Source organism: Phytophthora infestans, genomic scaffold (assembly GCF_000142945.1).
Source record: "Phytophthora infestans T30-4 supercont1.10 genomic scaffold, whole genome shotgun sequence".
In the NCBI taxonomy this organism is placed as follows: domain Eukaryota; phylum Oomycota; class Peronosporomycetes; order Peronosporales; family Peronosporaceae; genus Phytophthora; species Phytophthora infestans.
The window spans coordinates 559,628-579,829 of NW_003303749.1; the positions used below are offsets into that span (position 1 = coordinate 559,628).

Genomic DNA, 20,202 nt, shown 5'->3' on the forward strand with positions numbered 1-20,202 from the left:
GGATCCTGTTGGAGGCGAAGCGACACATGTACATTATCAATGAGGACCCTGCAGAATTTGGTACTCGTTCTCATTCCTCTCCTGTTTCTCTTGGCGCCTACGCACTCCACTGAGCCCATTCCGCAAGCTGCTGATGCCGATACAGTCGTAAACGCCGACACCTCCAAGAGCATCCGACTGGACGCCAACTTACTCATTCCCGACGGCGGAGAGCTGCTACTCAACATCCAAGTGCCTCATGAGCCAATTCAGATCCGGCCCAAGGGACCTGCAAAGGTCTTGCGAGTATTTTCCGATCATGTCGACGGGAAATGTGGAGAGGGCGAAGCTATCAACATTTTTGTAAAATATACCAGCTCCGTGAAACTTTCGGGTTCCGGCTCCCCTTCCATAATTCTCAAGACGGGATGCCACGCTACTTCGTGCTATGTCAAGGAAATTCAGCGACTGAGGTGTATGGCGACCAAGGGGAAATTTGCAGTAGGATTTGGAAGCCAGAAAGTGGGGAATATCCCCTGGGACGCCTCAACGAAAGTGTTCGCTGAGTATTTGCAGAGAATGAATCGCATCAACAAAGTGAGCGTCAAATACAGCATCGACGAGGATCGAGCGTGTACGTTCTTCGGGAACAATATTACGATAACATTCGAGTCCATGAATATTGCAGGAACGGATGGAGATTTGATAGAAATGACGGGAGATGCCACTAACGCAGTGGGGGACGGTGCCGTGCTGGGTCATGTCATGTATCCGCCCTCTGTGACGTCCACAGCGTGGGAGATACGGAAAGGTGTACTTGTACCGGACCGGAAAGCGCTTTTTGTAGCGCAAACAGCTCCGGATACGCTCAAGTTCGGGTATACGATACAGAAAGGAGATAACACGACGAGACTGGAGTATGCTAACAGTGATTCGCTTGCGCTATCGCTTCGAGCGAATGGTGGTGTGAGGATTGTAAATGACGATGGCACAAACACAATTGCTAATACTATCCTGCCACCTCCGGGTTTTGCAGGCGATTGGGAACGAGGAATTGGCACAAGTTTGTCGAAAAGTAGCGCACTGGAGATCGACGTGACGCCTCCATACGTGGAAATAGTGACTTCTCCTCACGAAGATGGAACTTTTGGCATTGGAGAGGAGATTTTAGTTCATGTTCATTTCTCCCAGCCGATCGTGGTGACTGGTTTGCCTACTGTTGTTCTGGAGACGGGTGCAGTGGATCGAATTATTCCGTTTAGTCAAGTGCTAGCAGGAAACATTGCAGAGTTCAAGTACATTGTTCAGTCCATGGATACATCGCCAGATCTCACGTATACGGGTACGACGGCGTTGCAGCTAAACGGTGGATCGATTAAAAGGAGGTCAACGACACCCACTACTAACGCTGTGTTGAAGCTTCCTTTTAACGGAGAAACGGGAAGCCTGTCAGTCAATAAAAACATGGTCATCGACACTACAAGACCAAAGATTCTGAGCGTCACGACAGCCGCAAAAGACGGATTATACACGGCTGGAGATGTGATCCCAGTGATCGTCACCTTCGACATGCCTGTTGTAGTGACTGGATCGCCTCACTTACTGCTAAGCACAAGCTCCGTTGACCTGTTTCCTGGTCAGTTCGTGCTGGAGGCGCCGACGTTTACGTCTAACGAGACCGTCGTCTTTCCCTCGTATTCTCTTGGACTCTCAGCACAGTCAAGCAAGGGACTCCAATTCAAAGTTGAAGGCCAGATTTTGACCGTCGATTCGGTTCTTAAAGATGAAGTGACAATGGTGGAAACATACACAGGGACGAAGGTTGTACCAGCTGCTCTGTCACTAAGAGCCAATGTGCCGATCTACACTCCAGGCTTCCGACCCGCCAAGTACTCGAGTGGAAGTGGAATGAAGACGCTTACGTTCGTGTACACAGTTCAAATTGGAGACGTATCAGCTCGTCTAGCTTACATCTCCACCACGGCTTTGCAGCTAGGATCCGGATCTATTAGGCGACTATCTACATCGCCATTTACGAACGCTGTTCTAACTCTAGCTACGCCCGGAACCACTGGAAGTCTTAGCGCCAGTGCAGCTCTCGTCATTAATACTGATGCTCCCCATGTCACTCAAGTGAAGCCAATCACGCGCGACGGAGTGTACAAAGCTGGCGATGAAATCTATTTCGAAGTGGTTTTTAACTTACCTGTCGTGGTTTCCCCCGTACCCTCTCTTTTGACCAATATCGCCACCGCAGGAGTCGAACGACTGGCGGTTTATTCGGGTGGAAGTGGCACAACGTCGCTGAAATTCAAGTTTGACTGTCTGAAAGATGACCAAGCGACGGTATTAGATGTCAAAAATGTAAACTCTTTACGAGCAGCTTATGGTTCGAGTTTGGGTTGGATTCGACGGAAAGCTGCAGCTCCCATGCTACCTGCAATACTGGATCTACCTGGAGCAGGACTCTCATCGAAGGGTATTTCAGTCAACCAAGGCTGTGAAGTGGTGGCGGATGTTTCTACTTCCCACGAAGAAGGAACGTTTGGAGCTGGCGAATCGATTGATCTCTTAGTAAAATATTCTGCCTCTGTGAGTGTCGATACCACAGGTGGCATACCAACATTGGTAACTTCCACTGGGAAGCATGCAGTGTATCAGTCTGGAACAGGAACCAAGACTTTGGTATTCAACTATGTTGTCCAACACTCAGATATTTCGGGTCAATTTTTGTATCCGGATATATATTCTCTCAGAACCAATGGTGCGGTTATCAAAGGTGTGGTCAGCTCTGCACTCTCGTCGACCCTCTTACCGCTATCGCAGCTGAGTCAACTCAAGATTAAGGACAATTTATTTATCCAAACTTCGCCCCCAGTTGTGACGGAAGTATCGACACGATTCCAAGACCAAGTGATCACTGTTGGAGACTCAATTATCGTCTTTGTGAACTTCAATTACCCAATCTATGTACCTCCGCTATCGGTGGGCGCTGGAGCTCCAACGTTGCTGTTGAACCTTGGAATGGGCGACGGTATCGCATCTTCTTACGTTGCAGCTGAGGACGACGCAGTTTATTTCTCGTTCACAGTAGCAGCTAGCCAATCCGCCAGTAAACTCTCGTATTTCGGCAGAACTGCACTTAAATGTTCAGGTGGGGACGGTTTAAACAAAGATTCAGGACAGAACGCTGGACCGCCGACTGCTGTTTTATTCGGAGACGTTTTCGTTGCGAGTTGGGCTGAAATGTCGTCAAGCATGAATACTCGACAGCTTCGCGTGAAATCCTTCGACTTGCAGCAACTTCCGCCGCTTTCGAGCTTTGAAGACGGCGGCGAAGTGTCGTCTGTTGTGAATTTTGCCTCCACAATGGACGCAAGTGCTCCAGAACTGGTGATATTCGCGTCAAAACTCTATTTAGTCTGGGTCGAAGCCAGCAGTGCTACCAGTAATCCGACCCAGATCCGCGTGGCTACTCTTTCCAGTCGCTCCAGTCTGAACTCACCTGCCCAGTGGACGTTTGTTGACGCTAAACCTGCTTCGAACTTGGGCATCAACAAGGTTCCCACTGCGCATGCTGCAGGTCCTCATGTGGTGGTGCACAATTCAAAGATGTACGTTGCGTGGCATGAGAATCCATCGGGTGTTACTCAGATCCGAGTAGCAGTCTTTTCAGGGATAGACACAGCTCCAGAGTGGACGTTTATTGATGGAAACCAGAACGCTCGTGGACTGAATTACGCCGCTACTCAACCAGCCCAGAATGTGCACTTGTGCTCGTGTGGATCGAAGGGAAGCACAACCAAAACTCTTTATGCTGCTTGGTCAGAAACATCAACGTTATCCGGTACAGCACAAATCCGCGTTGCGGTCCAAACAGGAACGGATTCTGCTCCTAATTGGAGATTTGTCGATGGGAATACAGCGACTGGACTCAATATTAACACGCAAAAGATCGCGACCTCGCCGTCGATTCAGTGTATTGGAGACTCTAGCGTCGTTCTTGGCTGGCAAGAAGCCACGGGCATTTCTGGGTCAGTGCTTTTTATCAAAAAATTTAACGGAGATTTTACGACACCACAGTGGACGCGACTGGATGGCGGAAATGGTTTGAACTTTGATGCGACTCAACCGGCTCAAAACCTTAAACTGTCAGTGCAATTGCTAGGAGCAACTGAGATTTTGTTTGCGACTTGGGACGAAATGGATAGTACTGGTACTGCTACACAGATTCGAGTAGCGAAGCTTCTTCTGACAGGCACAGCTTACTGGAAATTTGTGGATGGAGGAACGAAAGTCTCGGTCATAAACGGCGACGTCTCTCATGTGGCTACGCGTCCCACTCTGGCTTTTAAACAATCTCAAGGTACTGTCATCACAGTCTGGTTAGAGACGCATTCAAGCGGTAAAACCCACGCTAGAGGCAGTGTCCTGGAGGCTTCGGTGAAGGAGTGGCAGTCGATGAGCCAAGGCTGCATTCTTCGCGAGTCCACGACTTCAGTGACGTCTGCCAACTTGGTTCTTCCAGAGCTGAATTCCCCAGGATCTCTGGATTTTGGCCACTCGATTCGAGTTGAAACATCCAAGCCAGCAGTTCAAAGCGTGTCTCTAGCTGGAGATATCTACTCCTCTATCACATCGGTTAATACTGTTCAGACTATTGACGTTTTTAACGTCGCAAGAATCAAACAAGGAGACTACGAACTTATCTACGGGGATACAAAGACCTCATGTATAAGTTGGAACGCACCAGCTACAGGAGCCGGATCGATTCAGTCTGCTCTGGAGTCGATTACAGGATTGGCCCTAAAAGTCTCCGTAGCGCAAGATACTGCCGCGTTCCACGACGGATATCGCTACACAATTACATTTATTTTTCCGACAATGGGTATTCTACCGCTTCAAGTGAAATCAATTCCTGGTGTGCAGTGTCAAAAGCTCACGTGTGATCCTCCATCGACTCGCTATTCGTGCGATCTCGGCCTTATCCAACCGAGCCAAAACTCGGACATTCGGACTGCAGCAGGCGTCGTCGATGCCGTGGTACGATTCTCCTTTCCCGTGGTTGTACCCACCGGAAACCTGAAGTTAAGTATCGATACTGGAGCAACAGTTCGTGACGCTATCTACACAACACGAAGCGCCTTGCAGGAGTTTGATGTCGGTGTGAACATGGCTAGCTCCTTGCTTGGTGGAGGATTCCGCTTGTCCTATGGTGACTTTAGTACGGGTGTGGGTGTGGGCCCGATCTATACAACGAAATGTATTGAACTCCTGACAAATGATGACGACGAAGTGCAAGAGCTGCTGTCCAAGTTGAGAGAGATCGCTGTGCTTAACACCATTGGAGTCCGCTCGATTTCTAGACGTAAACTACGCAGCGGATATCGCTACGCTATCGAATTTCGCAATAGTGGGGACATGTTAGACTTGGTCTCAGCAGATTCGTCAACGTGTCCTCGAATCGCTGCCAGTACACAAACGATCGATATCACAGCAGATTCCGAAATTTTATCTGGAGAAATAAAAATCCAGCTCGGAGATACCATAAGTGGATGTATACCCTGGAACATCCGAGCAAAGGGTCCATCGAGCTCAATGGAGGCTTTTCTGAAGCATCTGGAGAGCGACCGAGTCATTCCCGTGCAAATTGTGAAAGATCCGTCCGCTTATATACACGGTATCAGATTTTACGCTAGATTCTCGAATCTGGTGGACGCTCGTAGCCCACTTTTAGCGCTCACCGATGCTGGATGCGCGGCATTTACATGTAAACTGGTGGGTGGAGCAACCGGTGCCTGTACCGGTCTTTCTGTAAGGTCAAACGCGGATTTTGAGGTAACTCGTGCGAAATCTGAAGCCATTTCGCTCCGCTATCTGGTTCAGTCGAGCGATGAAGCTACGACCCTTACGTACAAGAGTACGACTTCTTTAACGGGAGCGATTCTGCGGTCATCGATGAATCCGGTGCTAGCTGCATCGCTAACTCTCCCACCGCCAACTGCACTTGTGGCACAGGATGGGGTGACTTCTATGGCAGTTGTGAGATCGGATAAAATCCCCGTGGTTGATCGCGTTTATTCGCCTACTATTGATGATATATATACTGCTGGAGACGTGATCGTCGTGCTGGTGGAGTTCTCTGACAAGGTTTTAGTGGAGGGCAAACCAATTCTTGAGCTGGACTCGAAAGGTGAAGCTCTTTACACGTCTGGAAGTGGGACGGACGTGCTGAAATTCTACTACGAAGTTCAGCCGGGAGAAGCGTCGACTGACTTAAACTACGCGTCGGTATCTGCTCTACGAACGTTTACTGTTCCAAAGTCAAAGATGAAGTGTGCGTTGTGTTCTGGCTCTGGCATCGACGCTGACACGACACTCCCAATGTTGGCGAGTGCAAGCCTGGCAGGGAACAACGCGTTGGTTGTCGATACGACCATACCAATTGTCACTTTAATTACCTCGAGTCGTGCAGATACAGCGATAGGGGATGTTGGATACGGCCCAGGCGATGTCGTGGATATCATCGCGACATTCTCGACAGATGTATCTGTAATAGGAACCCCATCTTTATCGCTAAATTCTGGTGGAACAGCAAAGTTTACGTATGCGGGGTATCGTCAGCTACTTGACATTGGGGTAAACGCTGTCGCTCCTGTAACATCGGGACAATTTGCCATCGCTTACGACGATGAAGTATCGGGCTGTATTGCTTTCAATGATGCAAGCAGCTCCGCAGAAACGTCGCTAAAATCTCGTTTACTCGAGCTCAAATCCATTGCTCGGATTGGGATATTGTCTGTGACTATGGCCAAGAAGAAGAACGGGAACCGGTTCGAGATTCTCTTCGACTCTACGAAGGTTGTCGACGTTCCTCTCTCCATTGAGCTGACAGTATCCGACATGTGTGACCCTCTTCAACCATCGTCTACTGCACAGGAAGCTCTGGTCTCTAGAGCCACGGACAAGCAGCTTGTGTTCCACTATACCGTTGGCGTTGGGGATACCGCTGCAGTCCTCAACGTCGTTAGCACCTCAATCTCTCTCAATTTCGGTGACGCGTCTATCCTACGTCAATCTGGATCTCCCGTGATTGTAGCAAATGTTCCGACGTCACCGCAGAATTTGGCTCAGACTAAAACCCTCAAAGTTGACGGAACTCCGGCTACAATTTCCGATATTGTTTCGGACTCAGCGGCAGGGACATACGGCGTTGGGTTTCCTGCTGTGGCCAGTCCGTTGTCTATAGCTCCAGGAGAGATTCTCTTCCATCTCGTTTTCACTCGTCCGGTTGCTGTAACTGGGACCCCAACAGTGGAGTTAGCGACGGGATCTTTGCGTCCAAGTGGAGAATTTATTCCAAATCGATTCGCCAGATTTGTCAGTCAACCTCAACCGAACCAAGTGGCTTTCCTCTACCATATTCAAGTCGATGACTACAGCGCAAACCTCGCATTCCCAAATGTTAACGTACTCAGTGGAGCGACTATCTATTGCTTATCGTCAACGATGTCTGTTCGTGCGTCACTAATTCTCCCGAAACTAACAATTAGCAGCGGGATTATCATAATTGACGCGTATTCCGTCCCTGCGGCGGTAAAACTCGCTTCTTCCCATGACGACGGAGAATACGGGGCGGGAGAGTTGATCGAAATCCAAGTGAGTTTCTCCAAGGAGATCGTTCTACTGTCAGGCCTCAATCGGAACCAAGACTGGCACGCTCGGTACCCCGTGGCGCTGGAATTCAAGAGGAATATCTACATAATGTGGACGGAACGCGACGATATGCACGCTCCCACGAAGAGTTTTCTATATCTGCGCGTGTTTTCCAGTGATACGTTGAACGTTGTGCCCACCACTTCAGTCTCCGCGATTAACCGTGTGCCCAATACGTTTATTGAGAAAGTGGCGATGACGGTCTGGAAGCAGAATCTTTATGCGGCTTGGGACGAAGGAGGTTTGCTCTACTGTGCCTTATTTGAGGGAATTCCCTCGACGAACCCGTGGACGTTGATCCCGAACATGGGGATCAACAAGAACATGGCCATGGCTGCTAGTGACCCCGTACTACTCGCTTACAACCTCGAACTTGTCGTGATATGGAGAGAAAAGTCCCTTCCTGTTGGTAGTAGCACCTTAACTGGACAGATCCGAGTGGCTGTTCTTAACTACGACGTTGACGCTCCGCTGTGGATTTTCCATGATGGCAACCAGATCGACTCGGGGCTCAATAAGAACAAACGTATGGATGCAAGTGACCCCACTGCAGTAGTTTACCGCGGGAGAATGTATGTTTCCTGGACTGAAATGAATGACGACGGAGCGTACGAGATCGTGATTGCAAGACGGAATATCCAAACTCGGGATTTCTCGACGTGGACGTATCTGGATGCGCTGCCTTCTACCTTCCCCACATATAGTTTTCTGTCCGCTTACAAACCGCAGTTTGCTGTACGACGGAAAGGGATCGAGGACATGGCGCTGCTGATCTCGTGGTATCGAGATACGGTGACTAGCAACGTGTCGGAAGTCATCACTGGTCAAGTGCTGGACGTGGACTGGGAAGCCTCAGCTACTGGTAGTATCCCTCGAACAATCAACGCAGCGGAGGAGAAGACGACAGTGGATAAGGCGAATCCGAACTCGATCGAACAAAAATTTGTCACTTGTGGAGACAAAATCTACTCGTCGTGGCTAGATCTGGAGGGAAAGAGCGCAGATGCCGCTTATGTTTTAAAACTGGCCACTCTTCCGTCTGGAGTTGATGTTTACAAGGGGTGGACTCAAGCTGGGAACCAAAGTAACTTGAACCACAACCCAAAACGTGACGCCATCGACTCATTCCTCGTGTGTTCTACCCCTTCGAATAATAACCCGCAGCCAGGCCTCGTGTGGACTGAGTATGATGGTTACTCTATCAAACTGCGCTTCCGTCACTATGCGGTTGTGCCTAGAACTCCTGGAACGACGAGTAGTACCTTCGGTGAGACGGTAGCTGGAGCCCCCGTACTTATGTTAGCGACTCAGTCTAATCCAATCGGCTTTGCTGCGTGTATCGACAAGAGCGGGCTTACAACCACAATGCTATCATTCACGTACGTGGTGCAGCCAGGAGAGTCCTCACCGCAGTTAGAGATCCTGGGCCAAGATGCTCTAAAACTCAACGGCGCTGTGATCCGAGATATCTCGGGAAAAGATCCCGATTTCACGCTTTTCCCGGATTCAGCGAATTTGCGAAGCTTGAGTTACAATAGCAAACTGGCGATCAATACGACGCCGCCTACGGTGCTTAGTGTGACGTCCAAGAATCCCTCGGGGGAATACGGAGTTGGGCAAGTTCTCGAGATTCAAGTCACGTTTTCCTCTCCTGTTGTGGTGATCAAAGGAGATCCCGCGAGTCCTCCAACTCTATCACTTCGTTCCGATGAACTTCATTTACTCACGAGTTCTCAAGGAGTGGCGACGTATACTGGAGGATCTGGTTCAAGTGTCCTCACGTTTGAGTACACCACCAATCAACAGGATTACTGTGAACAGCTCGACTATTTGGATACAGCTTCGTTAGCGCTCAATGGAAGTACGTGGGCTATCAAACGGAATGCGACGCGTCCTACGACGAGTGCTGCTCTCACCCTCCCACCTGTAAAGACAGCCAATTCCCTCAGTGGAAGCCGTGCCATTGTGATTAAACCTACACAGCCTAGTGTCGTTCAAGTGACTTCTTCGACTCCCGACGGCACGTACTATCCTGGAGATATTATTCTTGTTGATGTAGTTTTCTCGTTACCTGTCGTAGTATTTGGATTTCCGGTTTTACTGCTGGAAACTGGTGGCAATACCCCAACACGAGCTTTTCTGGTTTCTGGCAACGGTACTGCGAAGCTTTCGTTTGAGTACAAAGTTAGAATCGGAGACAATAGTACTCGATTGGATGTGGTAGACGACCGAGTGGGAGACGATCGGGCTTACTTCGTGCTGTCGCTACAGCTGGCAGGATACTCAGAGATCAAAAGAGCTTCGACCAACCCGTTTACGAGTGCAGTGACCGCGTTGCCTGCTCCTGGTCTGACAGGATCCTTGTCGTTTAGCAAGAATATCATTGTGGATTCGACTCCGCCGACTGTTATGGGAATCCAATCTCCAGTCATTGACGGGACCTACGACATCGGAGAACAGATCGACATTTTGCTTACTTTTTCGCGTCCAGTGGTCGTTACGGGAATTCCCGAAGTTATTCTCAACGTTCCGTCCGAATACAGTCGCACTGCAGTTTACATTGACGGATCAGACACGAACATCCTTCGGTTCTCGTATTTCCCGAAACGAGGAGACAATTCCCGAAATTTGGCTTTGGATATTTTGGACGACAACTCTCTTATTCTCCGTCCACTCCTTCGGGGTAAGGAGTTGTTACAGAACCCCGCAGAAATCCTGTGTCGCTCTTTGAACCCAGTACTGCTCGCCGACATTAAGCTGCCTGTTCCTGGAGTTGCTGTTCGTTCTGACGCCGTCTTGAGTCTCGTTGGAAATGATCGCAAGATATTCGTTAGAACGGATGGATTTCGGGTTAAAGCAATCCAGTCCGATGTACCGAGTGGGATTTACTCTCCTGGTCAGAGAATCGTCCTCTCGGTAGTCTTTACAGGCCCCACGGCTGTCCAAGGAAGTCCTCGCTTGAAGCTAAACTCTAATACTGCAGCATATGCAGCTTATAGTGGTGGAACAGGGACGTCTAAGCTTCGATTTGAGTACATTGTGACGACTGGAGATAGCTGTACAGAGCTGGAAGCTGCCTCTCGAAGCGCGTTGGAACTTAATGGGGGCGTAATTTCTGACACTGAAGGGATCTACGTGCCCTTACGTCTTGGAATTCCTGCTCAACCTGGAAGTTTATCGGCCGATTACAGAATTAAAGTCACTTCGACGCGTCCATTGGTCCAGCGTGTCTACTGCAAGGACGGTGATGGCAGCTATGGCGTCGGGGATACTTTACATATCGCAGTTGTTTTTACTCGAAAAGTTACTTTTTCGAATCCTCCACCGTCGCTCTTACTTCGATTTGATGCGGGAACTCGTGCTGCGATGTACCTTTTAGGAGATAAAACGGATACGCTCGAGTTTACGATGCAAATTTCAAGTGGGGACTCCTCTTCTCGGTTAGATTATGCGAGTATAAATGCTCTAACAGGTATAATCCTTGCGTTATCTACCACGCCGATGACTGCAGCGAACTTGGAGCTTCCGATTCCTGGGAATGCTGGAAGTTTGGCGAGTTCTACAGCAATTAACGTAGTTTCAACACCTCCGAGTGTTTTAGACGTTCGAGCTGTTACCCGTGATGGGAACTATGGACTTTATGACACTCTTCGCCTCCAGATACGCTTCTCGTTTCCGGTTTATGTTAGCTCTGCGGCTTCACAGCTCTGTGCGATAGCTCTTGCAGTTGGAGACGTTGAACGTCGAAAAGCGGTTTACATTGGCGGATCTACCACAACGAAGCTGGAATTTGAGTACGTCGTTCAGATCGGGGACCATTCGTCTCGTCTGGACTATATTGGAGCAAATAGTCTGCAGTGTACCGCTCTTCAGCTCACAGCGGTACCATCTCTGCAAGCCTCAAACACGTTGCCATTACCAGGTGCAGTGGCAAGTCTCAGCTTCAATTCCGCACTCCGAATCGATGCGTCATCCCCGCGAATCACCTCAGTGTCGTCTGGAACAGCGAACGGAGTTTACGGCGCAGGACAAGCGATCGACATTGCGATGGCCTTTTCCGAAGCTGTTCTGGTTCCAATGGGAGCTACACCGCGTTTACGACTCGCAGTTGCCTCGAATATACCAGTTGATGCATTGCTTGAGAGCACGAAAGAGCCGTACGCAAGGTATACAGGAGGATCGGGAACGAATGTCTTGACATTCACGTATTCGGTTCGAGAAGGGGACATGACGTTACCATTGGAATACGCGGGGATGGACGCTCTCTCGATGACGTCTCCGAGTGCTCAACTCACTGCAGGTGACAAGAAATACCGATACGCATCGATGCGACTGCCTGTGCCGGGTGCAACAGGAAGTCTCAGTAATAATCGTGACATTCATATTGATACACTGGAGCCTCCACGGGTGCTAAGTGTAGGGAGCTCCATGGACGATGGGATTTATACAGCGGGAGATACACTCACGATCTCAGTGACGTTCTCAACACCAGTGACTGTAAGTGGTCCACCGCCAACATTGCTGTTAAATACGGGGAATCTAGACACGTCAGATGCAGACAAGAAGGCCGTGTACGTCTTGGGATCCGGTTCTTCAGTGCTATTATTCGACTATAAGGTTCAGATCGGGGACCGTGCTGATCGATTAGAGTACAAACCTTGTCCTCTTTCTGAACGAGGTGCCTATATTCAACGCAAATGGAGTAAATTGGTGCGTTGTTCTACTACAGCCAACGCACTGCAGCTTGGAGGAAGTGGGAGCAGTATCAAGCGGTCATCAACTGTCCCAGTTACGGACGCTGTACTGGATCTTCCCGAAGTGAGCGACTGGGCAGAGCTACGTGTTGCCACGGCAAGTGATGGTTTCGTGTGTGTCACGCAGATGGAGCCAAGTACTGGTACCGAGAAGAACACTTTACGATTATTGAAGAATGAATTCAGTACTTCGCATCAAAAATCTGCTATCAATATCTACAGCAACGGAGTTCCAAGCCACGATACAGTTTTAGACGAGAAGATCAAGGAGAAAAAGTATTTTATCGAGCTCCAACGATTCCCGACGCTGCAGAGTCAAACTCTCAATCTGTCGCGAGTGTCTGATGCGTTCAGTGGCGTATTTTTCAACGGAATTTTATTCAGAAGCAGCAACAAAAGTGCCAACAGCACAGACGAATGTGGCGGAGCTGTCGACGCGGACGGTCACTACTTCTACGTGAACCTACCAATGTGTTATCTCGCAGCAATTCACGAGCCTCGTGACGCTGTAGGAAGCATTACAGGTCTGAGAACTCGACCTCCGTCTGTGATTGTTGCGTACGCACTGGATGGTTTCCCCATCTACGGCTACTACGATGAAAACGGAGAGCTTCCCAGTGACCTGGACGAGTGCCACGGCCGTATTCGACGCGACGGACAGTACGCTTACCACTTGGTACCGCCTGAAACCTCCGCTTCCCCGTTTATGCCTTGTCTTAAAGGCATCGGGTCTCAGTCTCCCCTCTCAGTCTTCCGGTACCCATCCGATATCTCTGCCGTGGAAGGTTTGTCACTCTCTGAGTTAGCCAGATTCAACAGCTTTGTGATCGACGATAACCCTGAAGTCTACCACGCTGGTACATGGCTCAACCCTGAAGGACTGTCGGTGGTATACACGTCAACCACGGTAATTGTCCGTAGCAGTGGTGTTCCTTCGGAAAGCTACGGATCGTTCCCGAACGCCTACAATCGCTTCAGTGTATACAAACAAGACTACGTTTTCCAGTTTCCACGACATCCTGCAATTGCTGGAGCTACGACGTCGTTACCGAGGGATACACCGATCGGCGTTATGGTAAACGGAGTCCCTTTTTTCGCTGCCTACTCCGACGTTTACGGTGGAGCTGTGGTAGATACCAGTAACCCGGCGTATAGTTTGCTAGATAAATGCAACGGACTAGTCGATTCGGGAGGTGACTACAGATACTACGCAAGTCCGGACTGTCTTCTACATGAACTCGGCGATAAAGCTGGACAGCCGTCGCCGTTGATAGGCTTCGCGTTTGACGGCTTCCCCTTGTACGGACCATATGGGGAGAATGGGCAGACGCCGAGTGATCTTGACGCTTGCAATGGACGAGTAGGCGACGACGGCACGTACCGTTATCATGTGACTTTGACAGCGCCTTATTTGCTAGGGTGTTTTCGAGGCACCCCTGCTTTAGACCCGAAGGATCTGGACGCTGCGAGTGATTTGTACAGAAGTCTCAGCTACGCTCATGCGCTGAGAATCAACACGGATCGACCTCAAGTGACTCACGTGTTCACTAATAAACGACCAGGTGTGTACGTCACGGGTGAGAGCGTCGATGTGGTTGTCGAATGGTCCACACCCGTTCAGGTGCTAGGAATCCCGTCACTTTCGATCCAGAATTCATCACGTGTTGCCACGTACGACTCGTCAAGAAGCTCCAGGACGCAGACGGTTTTCCTCTACGTGGTAAGAAGTGACGACGTGAATCTCGAGGATTTCTCGTACGATGCTCATGCAGCCATTCAACTGAACGGAGGGCGAATCGCTCGATTCGCAGCAGCTCCAGTTCTGGATGCGGATCTCAGTCTCATTCCTAGTGATCTGGACGATGTCGACCTCATCCGCAGCCAATCATCCGGCTTGTCGTCGAAGTTTCAGCTAGTACGCGACGTTCGAGTGGAGCTTCGTGGGTTGTACCATCCTAGAGCTCAAGACCTTCGTGCTCGTCTCTTTCATGGTAACCGCGAGAGTATCATCTTTGACGGCTGCTGTACGCCACGCGATGCCTTTGGTGAACCCGAAATGCCGAATGTGTTAATCAACCGAGCTCAACTTGCGTCTGAGCCACGGAATCCAACTAGTGGCGTTGGTTGGGACTACAGCTTTAGCGATTTCAACGGCGTGAAGAACTTGGCTCTTGGTGGCGGCGCTACAGCGTTACAGAGCTCTACAAGCGGCACTTGTGGACCCATGAATGCCATCGATGGGAAGATTCGAGGCGTGGCTGTATCAACGCAAACAGTGGCGAGAACCTTACCTGCAAACGAAGCGAATGAGTCTTCGTGGTGGGAGTTGCGCTTATTAGACGTTGCCACGGTCGGCACGATACGTATCTGGATAGCAGATAGCGACCCGAGCGTTCCAGTCGATGTTTTCACGTTGAGAGTGGACTCGAACGATGGAATTTCTACCGTGACTGGAGATTTCACGTTAATCTTTATTACACACGATACAGAGCTAGAAACGAAGTCTATAGGTCACAACGCAGTGGCGATGATTGCAGACGAGAAAGCTCGTATCACTGCGTCAGGTGTCGGACGCGGAGAGTCGATTCAAGCAAAATTAATGGCTTTAGGAAGCGCCATACCTCGTTTATTGATTACACGGGAGCCCCGGGATGCCGCGTCGTCACGGAATGGAGCTTTCACGTGGCATATTACGTTCCTAGATAACCCACAAGGAGCTCTAGCGGTTGGCGTTAACGACGTCTGTGGTGGGGAAGGGATAGTCCGGATCGGTGCCCCACTTTCCATTGACGATGATAGTGATCCTATTGTGTACCGGAAGGGAGAACCGTCCAAGCCTAGCGCCAGTACGTCGGTGCGAGACACGGAACAGCCCATGTTTCCGTTCTGGGTCTTGTTGTCCGACAGCTCGGCTGTAATGGACGTTGAGAGTTTCGCGGATGCCTACGCTCGAGCCATTTTTTCTTATCGCGTCGACGAAAGACAGGCGAATCGTAGCGTTATTTCAGTAATGCCTCCGCTCGGCACCAAGGCGCAATACGTGCGACTCGTAGCCGAACTGCCCCGTGGAGTTTTGTCGATAGCGGAAGTTGAAGTGTTCACGGAACAGAGTCACGTTTTGTCGCAGTACGCCGGCGGAACCCCCGTTCGAACGGCGTATCATCCAGGTGGTAAAATGTGGTCCCCTGAAGAGCCTTTCCGCTATACTTTTAGTGGTATGCCAAGTGAAGGTGCATGGACTCTGGCGGTTGAGGATACGGCAGTTAATGGGAGCAGCCTGACCCCACCAAGACCGAATACCACTGCAGGCGGCATCTCCGACTGGGTGCTTTTTATCACAAACCAAGCAGGAGAAACGGTGTCTTACTTCATGGATTTCCAGGCTCAACTCCACGCTCTACCGCGACATGGGACGCTGTACGTCGGTCTGGACGAGACAGAACGCGACCACCTCGATATCGATGGCAATGGGCTACTGGATTCCATTGAGGCAGACACGTATCTCCGCCGATATTCCCCCAATGGTTATACTGAGCTATCCTCGAATAATCGAGAGCGCGAACTCAAAGAATTCATGCTAAGCTATCAGGAATATGGAGCGGTGCAAGCTCTGCGCGACCCCAGTGAGCGTCAGCTGCGTCTTCCGTCTTCGGTTTGTAGCGCAGAATGCCTAGCAGCTATTAAGCTCGACCCGTACTTCTACGTGGGTCTTGAAGGCGACAGAGCGTTGAAGTTACTGAGAGTGGTTGGCGATCGAATGGTCAAGTACGTCCCGGACGCTGGTTTCCGTGGGTTGGATGCGTTCACGTTCTCCGTCGCCGTCACAGGACAGGAATCGCTTGTATTGGGGACGATCCAATTGGCTGTAAAAGAATGCGAGGATCCCGAGTGCCGCATGTCCAGCTTCCTGCTGCATCGTAAGACGCGGTAATGACGAAGGTGGCGGTAGATGGATGAGGTCGTGAACTTCAAATAATGCCCAGTTGAGTTCGATTATAGTACGGGTGTTTGTAAGGAACGACTGAGGACTTTTCCAGCTCAGTGATAGCATCGCAAGCATTGAAGTAGCAAGAGCCGCAGACTTTAGGGGAAGAATCGATTTGAAGTCTGTAAGTAATACCGAGTGACTTAAAAATGTCGGATCGAAAAATTAATGAAGCATGTGTGATGTTCTCATCTCTCAGAGCACCTTGACTAACTGGAGCTCATTCAGCAATTTGCCGAGCCAAAGAATTTCCAATTGACCTGTAGCTAAGCAAGCTATTTATTTACCCGACCCAACCACCACCATGAAGATTACTTGCGTCATCGCGCTAGCCGCAGCGGTTGTTGCTTCGATCACTGGGCCTGCAGATGCATCGTGGGGCTTGACGATGCAAGAGAAGAGCAACCATGTGCAGTTTGGGCGTCGGCTTGGCGCTGGCAGTCTTCGCGGATCTGAAGAGCAGCAGAACTCACCCACGCAAACGGGGGCCAGTCAGACCCAGGAGAGTAGCAGCTCGGGCAAGAGCAAGGAAGTGGGCGAGAAAAAGGATGATGACAAGCAGAAGGATGGCAGCGATGATGATGACAAGCAAAAGGATGGCGGTGATGATGATGACAAGAAGAAGGATGGCGATGATGATGATGACAAGAAGAAGGATGGCGATGATGACAAGCAGAAGGACAGTGGTGACGATGATATGACAACGATAAAAAAGACCGAAAGGAGGAGAAGAGTGAAGATGATGGCAACACTGACGAAGATGAAAAGCAGGACGACGGGAACACTGAAGAAGATGAAAAGAAAGACGATGATGGAAAGCAGGGGGGAGATGGCGATAAGGGCGATGACAAGGGCGACGACAAGGACAGTGACAAGGGCAACGACAAAGGCAACGACAAGGGCGACGATAAGGGTAACGATAAGGGATGTGAAAAGCAGGAAGGCGACGAGAGCAAGAAGAGCGAGGAGAAGCAAGGAGAAAGTGGCAAAAAGAAGGAGGGTGGCCAAAACAAGGGCAGTGACGAGAAGCAGAGCGGTGGAGGGCAAGATCAGCCTCAGCAACAGGCGTAATTGCGTGTTAGTGGAAGCCTTGAGAAGCAGTTGGGGTACTAATTGTAGTGATTGTTTGACGACGACAAGCAAATGCAAAGGAACATTTGTGCTGTTAAGTTCTTGTTCCTCTTCTGTGGTCCACCTCGCCACATAGTCTCCGAGCTTGAGCAAACGTGCCAGTTACGAGATTAGCTCAGCCGTAGGACAATATAAAGGACCAAAAGTTTGGTGTAAGCTTACTGTTGCGACAACGCTGTTGAAAAAACAAGCTTTTGGTGTCTTTCTTCTATCCTACTGTACTAGAGAATTGAAATGCTCGAAAACTATTTAGGCTTGCTCCCAAATAGCAATTTGAGCGAGGTTTAATTCTAATTCTTTACAGAAGCAGAATAAAACCTCGCTGAAAAACAAGTCCACCACCAATTTGGCTTTCAAATTGGTGTTAGACTTGTTTTTCACGACGTAGCTTTTTTCGATTGAGCTTCCAAAAATAGGCAGATTAAATGAAATAGCTATTTTTTTTTAGCGAAATCAGTAAAGCTATAACTGACTAGATTAGGAATGTGCTTTGGGTGAATTGACTTCTGCTATTAGTTAAAAATCCATTTTATCATATCGTAGATGCCATAAATGCAAAAAAGGTCCGGTAGACTGCCAATGCGTTAATTTTTTAATGAAAAGATCAACTATAAAGTTAATGTGTGGCTACTTTACCGTATTCCTTATGTGATTGGCGACAGTCAAATTCTTGAGGTGGTCCAGCCTTTCTGCCAGCATAAAAGATACCTGCATAAAAAAAACTATATAACATGCTAAAATTATATTGGTCGCCAAGCACATAAAGCGCGACGACACGAAATTTAAATCAATTTGATTGGCTGCTGGATTTGTCGCTAATGACCGAGCGTCGCCAATCACATAAGGAATACGGTAGCTAAAAAAAATAGAGTAGTCACACACTATTGATCTTTTTAAAAAGCAACCAAATTTTGTAATAAAACAAGTTGTTGTCATTTCCTGATAGAATAATTATTCTCGGTGATCTACCTGCGTATATTAGTAAGCCTCGAGTCATGGATTCGAAGCAATGATTTATGATCCGTTCATTTGAAAATGTATGCGTAACTTTGAGGAGCACACACCAAAGAAGTTCATGAGGCTACATCGCTCGCCGCATGGCGAAAACTAAGCGCTGAACGAGGGCTTCAGCTTCGCTCGACGAGAGTCAAGCGAACCTATGGCAAGACAATTAAGTATCTTTCGCCGTTGAATTTTAAGCAATATCAAGTGCCAGCACCGCAGCTCATGTAGGTAGTATAGGGATTAATTCGAAGTCTCATTGGTGTGCTCTACTTAATTTTAGCGCATACTGTTTTAAATGAATAGCCTTATAGAATTGACTTTTCGAATGGTGAATTCACCGATATTTTTCAAATCTAACAGAGAAGGCCAACGACTGACTACGAACTGTAGTTCCAGATCTTTTATACGGTACCTTTTCCTGTGTATGTTAAAAATATTACCTATCCATGGATACAGCCCAAATGTCTGCATACAGCCAGGATTGTAGCCTTCGTGGTACCTCGATTGATACACCTATCGATGTAACAAGCTACGTCTGCGCCTTAGATTGCATAGCTCAATTCCTACAACTTCTACCTTATATTCCTCACATGCGAGTCATTTGATGGTACACGTATCACGTAATGTCGAGCACGCCGTACTCAGTTCAATGCTTGTGGCTGCAAAGACTGTTCAACGACCAGCCAAGACTGTACTCGCAGCCACGACGGCAACGCTGACTCTATAGCAGAATTTGACATTTTTCGCAGTCACGACGGCATCGCTGACCCAATAACAGTGACAAATTGAACTCGGTACGTCAACGGTCGATCACGTCTGTTGTCGCCACTCTTCTTTTTCTTTTAGATATTTAAATTTCGCAGCATAACTGGCCAGCTACAATCGCCTAAAATCACACACTTTCTGCCTTCTCCTCCGCTCGTGCGCCAGTCAGCCAAAGATACCTGTCACGATTGTGGCGTAAATAATATGCGGCTTGAGGGCCACGATTTGAAACCATGTAAGTCTGCACAATTCTAGATCTGGATTGAGGTTCCACATCATCATTATAGGCATTCCTACCTTTGATTCTAGCTTATGAAAAGGAATACCACCTACATTCACTGAGTGAAGTATCTCTTGTTCGAAACAATTGCCAATACGGTCGTCTAGTACTGAATATGAAGCCACATTTCCCGCTCGTGTCCCAATAGACAAATGACCACCGCTACATTGATACTGTGTACGATCGCGTTCGTGGTCGTGAGGATCGTACGGTTATTGAGTGCTCGTCGGCAGCAGCTTCGGGAATGTTAATATCCCCGTCCATCATGTCCGTGGTCCGGTCTATGCCTCCTGATATAAATGGTCACAGCCAGCGCCATGACGCGCTGCACTACGTTGTACGTCTTGAACGAGGTGGTCACGCTCTTCGCCACGCCCAACGCTTTCTGGACGTACGTAATGAAACAGCCCAAACACACATTCGTCTGGCACACGCTGGAAATTTCCTCATTTAGCGCAGCACTCACCTTGCGCAGCAGGTGCTTCGTGTATCTTCTGCCCGGCGTCACTGTCGCCAATACTGGTAGCAGCCGATTTTGCAGTGTAGTCGTGAGCCCGGCCCCGGCCAACGCCACCCCGTGCAGCGTC

At 49.2% G+C, this 20,202-nt stretch overlaps 2 protein-coding genes across 2 annotated transcripts; both read left to right on the forward strand.

The window, feature by feature from the left end:
• Window positions 1–39: 39 nt before the first annotated feature.
• PITG_06804 (uncharacterized protein) lies at window positions 40–16,380 on the forward strand (the record flags this gene model as incomplete). Its single annotated transcript, XM_002904745.1, has 3 exons — window positions 40–4,315; window positions 4,370–14,853; window positions 15,322–16,380. The coding sequence occupies 3 exons, from the start codon at window positions 40–42 to the stop codon at window positions 16,378–16,380; spliced, it is 15,819 nt and encodes a 5,272-aa protein (XP_002904791.1).
• Window positions 16,381–16,738: 358 nt separating this feature from the next.
• On the forward strand, window positions 16,739–17,641 carry PITG_22808 (uncharacterized protein; the record flags this gene model as incomplete). The annotated part of the gene is made up of 1 exon (XM_002904746.1): window positions 16,739–17,641. The coding sequence occupies one exon, from the start codon at window positions 16,739–16,741 to the stop codon at window positions 17,639–17,641; it is 903 nt and encodes a 300-aa protein (XP_002904792.1).
• Between the last annotated feature and the right edge of the window lie 2,561 nt (window positions 17,642–20,202).